General features: G+C 38.0%; 1 protein-coding gene across 2 annotated transcripts in view; it reads right to left on the reverse strand.

Moving 5' to 3' along the window:
- Nucleotides 1-6,931, reverse strand: part of LOC306994645 (uncharacterized protein) — an 8,601-nt gene extending 1,670 nt beyond the window's left edge. Inside the window, exons 1-3 of one of the 2 annotated variants that reach the window (XM_079605325.1) lie at nt 6,823-6,931; nt 5,731-5,792; nt 2,426-2,791 (exon numbers count right to left, since the gene is read on the reverse strand). In XM_079605325.1, the coding sequence (XP_079461451.1) occupies nt 2,426-2,791; nt 5,731-5,773 (409 nt within the window). In that variant the 5' untranslated portion in view covers nt 5,774-5,792; nt 6,823-6,931. Of the gene's footprint in view, nt 1-2,425; nt 2,792-5,730; nt 5,796-6,822 lie in introns of both variants that reach the window. The other variant, XM_079605326.1, reaches the window with a different exon arrangement.
- Nucleotides 6,932-9,386: the final 2,455 nt, after the last annotated feature.

Below are 9,386 nucleotides of genomic sequence, written 5' to 3' on the forward strand. Positions count from 1 at the left end.
AGAAATCACTTTACACTCTTGTGATTCGATTGTGAAGCCAGAAATTGTGACATTATTGTCAAGCACATTCCCATATAATTCACATTATTATAATGCAATAAATAAATAAATATTAAGTAACACAATTGAATTTTCTTTTACTTACTGAAATATGGTTTCATACTGAAAAATACTGAAATTATATTTAATAATACAAAAAAAAAATATATATATATATATATATATAGATCAATGATACATCAATCAAAAGTGACAGTAAAGACAGGTATAATATTACAAAATAGTATTAAGTAAATGCTGTTCCTTTGAACTTTCTATAAAATAATGAAAAAATATATAATGGTTTGAAATATTAAAGGGTTAGTTCACCCAAAAATGAAAAATAATGTCATTAATGACTCACCCTCATGTCGTTCTAAGCCCGTAAGACCTCCGTTCATCTTCGGAACACAGTTTAAGATATTTTAGATTTAGTCCGAGAGCTTTCTGTCTCTCCATTGAAAATGTATATACAGTATAACGTTACTGTCCATGTCAATAAAGGTAATAAAAACATCATCAACGTAGTCCATGTGACATCAGTGGGTTAGTTAGAAGTTTTTGAAGCATCGAAAATACTTTTTGGTCCAAAAATAACACAAAATAAGACTTTATTCAGCATTGTATTCTCTCCCGGGTCTGTTGTCAATCCTTCACAGTTACGCTGATGGCGTAAGACGCTGATGACGTGTTATCTGGTGCGCCCGAGCTTCATTTATAGACTGAGGGAGACGCACGCTGTAAAAGTGTCTCATCCGCGACATGCACATTTACGCACCATTAAAAAAATGATATCCACCAGAGAATGTCTAATAAGGGGAGAAGGTTCACTCTCGCTACACTTCCGGCTTCTGACTGGTTGCAGTTCCACTCTGATTCCATATGAGGGCGCTCACAGGACGAGTGCAGAATGAATGGAGGTCTATGGAGCTATACCCCTCAAAATCCACTTTTCTCAAGATATAATTTTTTGTCTAGTAATTTGAATGTTGTATTCGAAAGGAGATGCAAAGAAATTGCACATTGCTGGGTGTTAGATTTTTTAGAGTCACTTATTTGCTTTAAAAAGTCTTTCAAAATGTCAATGACGTCATACACATCGTACAACCAGAGATACTGCTTTACGGCAATCCTTCAGTCACTGTGGTGCTTTCGCGCTCTGCACTTTATTTTCTCTCGAGGCATCGCCAGCACAGCTGACACAGGTAAACACACGTGCTAGAAGAGTTTCTGCTAGAATACATTCTGTTCCCGCTTCGGATGCCATGATGCCATCAAGCGGTATCTCTGGTCGTAACCAGTCCTTCACTGACCAATCAGAGTTCATTAGCAGAATGCTAGCGTGTTATAGGCAACAACAACTCAACCTGTAAGAAATCGAAAGGACATAAGTACTCGTTCATTCAATTTTCGACCTATAACCCATGTTGAACTTGCCAAACCTACAATCAAATCTGAGATTTCTCAACGGCAATCGGCTGAAAGGGACAAATTTAGCCGTCTAGCCCCATAGACTCCCATTCATTTTGCACTCGGGGGTGATCGCCCCCAGTGGAACTCTGGTGGAACTACAACCAAAATTCGGTACAATAGGACTTAATAGGGAGTGAACAGGCTCTCCGTAGACGGGCTCTGTATCCACGCAAACAATGTAGAATAGCTTGAATAAAGCGTGCGTCTCCCTCAGACTGTAAACGAAGCTCGGCGCACCAGATAACACGTCATCGGCGTCTTACGTCAGCAGCGTCACTGTGGAGTCCTGAACGCAGATTGACAACAGACCCGGGAGAGAATACAATGCTGAATAAAGTCTTATTTTGTGTTATTTTTGGACCAAAAAGTATTTTCGATGCTTCAAAAACTTCTAACTAACCCACTGATGTCACATGGACTACTTTGATGATGTTTATATTACCTTTATGGACATGGACAGTATACTGTATATACAGTTTCAATGGACGGACAGAAAGCTCTCGGACTAAATCTAAAATATCTTAAACTGTGTTCCGAAGATGAACGGAGGTCTTACGGGCTTAGAACGACATGAGGGTGAGTCATTAATGACATTATTTTCATTTTTGGGTGAACTAACCCTTTAAGTAGCACAGAGGTTTTCAACATTGATAATAATCAGAAATGTTTTTTGAGCAGCAAATCAGCATATTAGATTGATTTCTGAAGGATCATGTGACACTGAAGACTGGAGTAATGATGCTGCAAAATTATTAATTATTATATTATATATTCATATATTAAGATTTTTGATCAATTAAATGCAGATTTGGGAGTGTATGTCTGTCAACCCAGATCAAACGAATGTGACTATGTAGACACATAATTCAAACAAAGAATCAAATAATTCAGGTGTTTTTTTCGGCTTACTCACTCAGTTTGTTCTGGCAGATATCAGCCGCATCCAGAGAGTTCCAGATGTTGTGTTCACCCGTGTTGAGTTTGAGAATTCCTCTCTCTGAGCTCAACGCCAGGGCGTTTTTCAGGCTGATGAGCTGTTGAGCTTTGCACTGCCATTTGAGATGTTGAGCAGAATCACAGCTGACAGTCTGGACTGGGTCGCTGCGGATGGAAGAGAGACACCTCAGGGTGCCTGTGTTTATTAGGAACCAGTGATCGGTCCACATCCACTGCTGCAGGACTGAGTCCAGACTGCATGTCTTTAACTCAACTCCTCCTTCAGCTGAGTCCTCTAGACACAGGTCTTCCTTAATGTTGTGGATCGTGAAGCTGAATGTGCCTTGAAAAAAACGTGATTAAATCATAATCATACAAATCATACTTTTAGATCTGGAAAAAGATAGTGAATGGGAATTTTGTCTCGCACATGATAGAAAACTACAACTCAACCAATAATATGTTATTTTTGTGAGAGTATATGGTCTGTAGTTCACCCTGAATCGCACAAAAATATGTCAAGGTCACATTTCACCCCAATATCAAAAGAGAGAAATTAGAAAAAATATTTTGCATCAAGTAAACAAAGCCTATTTTAAGGGCTATTGCACTTATATAAGTAGCTTTGAGAGGAGCTCTGCTTTCCAACTTTTTCCAACGATTATTGGAAAGCGCGCAATCTCTGTTTTTAATGTCATATTTTTATAAGCTGGCAAATCTGATTTATTCTATTTAATCTATTCGTCCTAAACAGTCCTCTCTTTCATATGCAGCTTTGGAAAGTCTGATTCATCCTAGTGAATCGATTTGTTCGGAAGGTTCTTAATGAACAGATTCACTGATTTGAGTATTCAGCATTTCAGGGCTGTTTTGTAGACATCAATATGTCTAGTTATAATGAAGTATTCCAGTTAAACATTCAGTATTATTATTTTTAATAAAAATAAGTGAGTGAGTGAGTGAGTGAGTGAGTGAGTGAGTGAGTGAGTGAGTGAGTGGCGAGTGGTGAGTGAGTGAGTGAGTGAGTGAATTAGTGAGTGAGTGAGTGAGTGAGTAAGTGAGGGGCAAGCAGTGAGTGAGTGAGTGAGTGAGTGAGTGGCGAGCGGTGAGTGAGTGAGTGAGGGGTGAGTGAGTGAGTGAGTGAGTGAGTAAGTGAGGGGCAAGCAGTGAGTGAGTGAGTGAGTGAGTGAGTGGCGAGCGGTGAGTGAGTGAGTGAGGGGTGAGTGGCGAGCGGTGAGTGAGTGAGTGAGTGAGGGGTGAGTGAGTGAGTGAGTGAGTGAGTAAGTGAGGGGCAAGCAGTGAGTGAGTGAGTGAGTGAGTGAGTGGCGAGCGGTGAGTGAGTGAGTGAGGGGTGAGTGAGTGAGTGAGTGAGTGAGTGAGGGGTGAGTGAGTGAATGAGTGAGTGAGCGAGTGAGTAAGTGAGTGGCAAGCAGTGAGTGAGTGAGTGAGTGAGTGGCGAGCGGTGAGTGAGTGAGTGAGGGGTGAGTGAGTGAGTGAGTGAGTGAGTGAGGGGTGAGTGAGTGAGTGAGTGAGTGAGGGGTGAGTGAGTGAATGAGTGAGTGAGCGAGTGAGTGAGTGAGTGAGTGAGTGAGTGAGTGAGTGAGTGGCAAGCAGTGAGTGAGTGAGTGAGTGGCGAGCGGTGAGTGAGTGAGTGAGGGGTGAGTGAGTAAATGAGTGAGTGAGTGAATGAGTGAGTGAGTGAGTGAATGAGTGAGTGAGTGAGGGGCGAGTGAGTAAATAAGTAAATGAGTGAATGAGTGAGTGAGTGAATGGCGAGCGGTGAGTGAGTGAGTGAGTGGCGAGCGGTGAGTGAGTGAGTGGCGAGTGGTGAGTGAGTGAGTGAGTGGCGAGCGGTGAGTGAGTGAGGGAGTGAGTGAGTGGCAAGTGGTGAGTGAGTGAGTGGCGAGCGGTGAGTGAGTGAGGGGCGAGTGAGTAAATGAGTGAGTGAGTGAGTGAATGAGTGAGTGAGTGAGTGAGTGAATAATTGAGGGAGTGAGTGGCGAGCGGTGAGTGAGTGAGTGAGTGAGTGGCGAGCGGTGAGTGAGTGAGTGAGTGAGTGAGTGGCGAGCGGTGAGTGAGTGAGTGAATGGCGAGCGGTGAGTGAGTGAGGGAGTGAGTGAGTGGCGAGCGGTGAGTGAGTGAGTGAATGGCGAGCGGTGAGTGAGTGAGTGTGTGAGTGAGTGAGGGAGTGAGTGAGCGGTGAATGAGTGAATGAGTGGTGAGTGAGTGAGTGGCGAGCGGCGAGCGGTGAGGGGTGAGTGAGTAAATGAGTGAGTGAATGAGTGACTGAGTGAGTGAGTGAGTGGCGAGCGGTGAATGAGTGAGTGAGTATTCAGTATTCAGTGTGTGTGTGTGCTTGTTTATGTGATTTATGAGGACACAAATTTCTATAATTACATGTGTATTACACTGGTATTACAACTTAAACTTGGTTTATGGGGACATTTAATGAGTCCTCGTAATTCAAATAGCTTAAAAACATAAAAAACTATATTTTATTAAAAATGTAAAAATGCAGAATGTTTCCTGTGATGGGTAGGTTTAGGGATAGGGACAGTGTAAGGGGATAGAATACACAGTTTGTACAGTATAAAAACCATTACGCCTATGGAGAGTCCTCTGTATGTAGTTGTAGCTGTATGATGTAGTTGCACCAACGCGCCAATGTGTGTGTGTGTGTGTGTATACACAAAAATTAGAGGTCCACCCTATTTCCCCAAGGTCCTCTCTACCCATCAGAGATTGTGCCTTGTCACGGCCCCGCTCATTTGTTAACTTTAGTTAAATGCATTGGCTAACATAAAGTATTATACTTTTGGCTAACATAAAGTATTATACTTTTGGCTAACAAAAGTATTTTTTACCTTTGTTAATGTTAGTTAATAAAAAAAAGTTCATGTTTATGTTAGTTCATAGTGCATTAACTAATCAGAAACAACTTTTGAATTTGAAAATGAATTAGTAAATGTTGAGATTAGCTTTAACAAAGATTAATATATGCTGTAGAAGTATTGTTTATTGTTGGTTCATATTAACTAATGTAGTTACCTAATCTTAACAAATGAAACCTTATTGTGAAGTGTTAACAATATATTTTATTTCTTTTGATTTTAGAGTGGGCTGCATTTCTCAAAAGTGTTGTAAGCCTATAGATCATTGAAATATTGTCACCATGTCTCTACGATCAATCATATAATGCTTTTGGGAGACGCAGCCTTTGACATGTTTCTGACAGGATTTGTACGATTCAGAATATTTTCTGAGGTTAAGAGTGTGCTATACCAGGCCAAGTGAGAAATAACGCTATCCACAGCAGCAGCAGCATCGCTCCTGTAAAACTGAGTCTGCTTAAACACAAAACACAATGCAGAGGTCCAGGACATGTGTTAATAATTACAAACATATTCAAAAACAACATATCAAGTTTCGTGAGAATTCCTCCCCCCACATACACACACAATATCTGAAAGATACCATTGTGCAATATTTTAAACTTTCCTAATGAGAGAATGAGATATCACGCCTTGACAAAAAACAGATGTCGAACCGCACCTCAACGTTGAAATATTTCCGTTCTGCTGTTTATTCTTTTATTTATTACTGTAAAATCCTTAAATCATATTTTCATTCCAGCTAGTTTTGTTTTACCACCTTAATCAAGATAAGGTTGCAATTATACATTTAGTTTTTAAAAAAAAAAAATTTGTCCTTATACTTTGTAGTTTTATGCATTTGTTTACAGAAAATCAATTAAAAGTCATAATGTTACACACTGTACAATATGATATTACCTATTAACGGTCACCCCCTTTTTTGAGCATTGGTTGTAATTCATGAATGCTTTGGAATACAGATCGTCTCTTTTTTGAGAAGACACTCGGATTATTGCAGAAGTACTTCAAAAAATGAAGTGTAAAAAAGTTTGTAATAAATTATTTTTTATTTGATTTTATGCAAAATGTATATTTTACTAAATAATTTGGACTCTAAAATTGTTAATCAAAGCTACATGTCTAACCAAGTTGTGTTCTAATTTGAAGTTTATATCACAACAATTGAACCCGCTAAAAAGTTCAGTGCCCAATTTAAAAATGATGAATGATGAGCGTGAATGCTTTTGAATTATAACTAATTTAAGATGTTTACTAACATTATGTTATGTTATAGGAAAAAAATGCATTAAAAAAAGTGTCTCGCACTGACAGTTAACAGGCTATAATAAGCATTATTCTAACAAAAATGACGAGACGCATTACATTAGTGATTCTTATCAGCAATGTTATCAAGACATGAATAACCCAATGGCTTACTTAGATCACAGAGCTTCTGAATGAAGTATGCTTATTAACGGGGACATGTATAAATTCAACTCACCTGAAGTGCACGGCTCCAGAGGCAGACGTGGGACGGAACAGAAAGAATGACTACCGTACACACATCTTGGGAACGCTTTACTACGGCAGAGAGTTTCCAAAGTTCAAATGGGAGGAGATACACAGCAATTCCTCTCCATTTTATAGTGCAGTTACATTTATTTATGAACTCAGAGGTGAAAGTTTCAGATGATGATGATTTGGGAGTTAGTTAGGAGCAAATATTATTTACATAATTAGAAGTTATTGAGTAGCCTATATATATTTAGTACGTTTCTTTTGTAGAAATCTTGGGCTGAAATAGGACATGTTTATGTAGGCTCCAGGAAATACAGTATTAGAACTAGGCTATCTTGAGATAAATACAGGCAATAAATGAATTAACCAAAGTAAAAGTCATTTTTGACAGTGTTTATGATTGGTTGCGTTCTGGAAGGCCATTCTGTCCCAGGTTTTTCTCTCTCTCAGTGTTTGTATAGCCTTGCTCCAGCCTTGCTATGTTAGCACAGCAGAATACAGATGAGAGGGACGCAGTCTTTGACTCGTCGGTCAAGTATCTGTCACATGTCTCTATGTTTGCTAGTGTAGACAGAGAGGTGGGTTTTATTTCTTTATAGCAAATGATTGGAGCCGCTCAGGGTGAATGAACTAGGTGTCACTTTCATTGTTGCAGAGGTGAAGCGATAAACGCCATTCATTACAGTAGTATCTTTATACTAGGAATGTTTTCCTTCTAGGTCCAACATTTTTTTTTATGTCTTGGGCTCATAATGTAATAACGATTTTCCAATGTAATAATGATTTTTCACATAATGAAATAAATTATTGTGTGTGAAATGTATTACATTATGAACAAGTAAACTTATAATGTAGGCTAATCACAGTTCATAACACCAGCACATAATGTATAAGTGAAACAATGTCTACAATATAATCCATACAATATATCTTTATATTTAATACATTTGAGCACAAAATGTAACAATAGATTTATATAAAATCATTTGTTACATTAAGAGTAAAGCAGCCTAATTAAGCTACGTTAATTTTGTTTTGATTTTGACATGCTCCATTATTTTGAGTCACTTTAACCCAGAAATACATTTTAAGATTTATAAATAAAATGTATTTCTTTCTTTCTCTTTCTTTCTTTCTTTCTTTCTTTCTTTCTTTCTTTCTTTCTTTCTTTCTTTCTTTCTTTCTTTCTTTCTTTCTTTCTTTCTTTCTTTCTTTCTTTCATTCTTTCTTTCGTTCTTTCTTTCTTTCTTTCTTTCATTAAAGTGAAGAATTGTTTGCTTAACTTTTGCTCCATGCTGCCATTGGCTGAATCAGGTGACGTGATCTAATCCACACACACACACACACACACACACACACACACACACACACACACACACACACACACACACACACACACACACACACACACACACACACACACACACACACGCATACACACACACACACACACACACACACACACACACACAGAATTTACATATTACAGTTTTTTCCAACTGCTTTCAAAACTTGTCACCTTTTTTTTCAAAACTCTACACTCAATTCCCAAAACTGCACACACAAAATGCAAAATGCCTCACATCTCCTTCAAAATGTAACACTGCATTCAAAATGCCATAAACCGTGGTTGATCATATGATCAACAAGTGTTGCCCTAATCTCATCAGAGATAGCTCTACTTCCTTATCTTTTTTGCTCTCGTCCTCTTCTTCCTCTTCCTCTTCCTCTTCCTCCTCTTGCTCTCTGTCCATTGTTGGCATCCATTGTTAAAAACAGGTAATCTGACCTTTGACCTATTTATAGGCCTATATAAAGAAGTGATTGGTTTGTGATCAGCAATTACTGTAGTGTTTGCACATGTGAGGAGTGTGTGTGTGTGTGTGTGTGTGTGTATGTGTGTGTGTGTGTGACATCCACCCAAAAAACGTTGTGTATACTGTACAATTACAAAACAGAATAGAATATCTTTCTATAGAACAAAAATCATGTTAATAATCAATTTCTAAATTAAACCTCTCTAACACACTTTTAGCTGGATTATACCATACAAAATTTTAAATGTAACCTCTTTTACTTTATTATTTAAACAGTATGCTTCACAAATACACCAAGCTTTATTAGTTTATATTTCTAAATACACTGGTCCACAATGAGCTTTTATTAGTATAGCTGTTTCACCTGTTAAAATATTATATAATATGTTTATTAGTGCAACTGTGTTTCAGAATATCAATGTCTCCAAGAAACTTGTTGTCTCAGAAGAATCACTTCCAAAAAAATTATAATAAAGATCATTACCATTTGAGTTTAAAAGTTGTCTAACTAATATCATATTATTTTCATACCAACTATTATAGAAGAGAGATCTATTTTTTTTATATTTAATGCTTCTATTATTCCAAATAATATATTTATTTGGGGAAAAAAATTGTGCTTAAACACCAGTGTCCAGGCCAACAAAGCTTGTACGGAATTTAAATTTCAGTTTTAAAATCACATCAAAAGATCTACCATCCAACATATCAAACACATGATTTGGAAATG

Source organism: Phoxinus phoxinus, assembly GCF_949152265.1.
Source record: "Phoxinus phoxinus genome assembly, chromosome: 2".
NCBI classification, from domain to species: domain Eukaryota; kingdom Metazoa; phylum Chordata; class Actinopteri; order Cypriniformes; family Leuciscidae; genus Phoxinus; species Phoxinus phoxinus.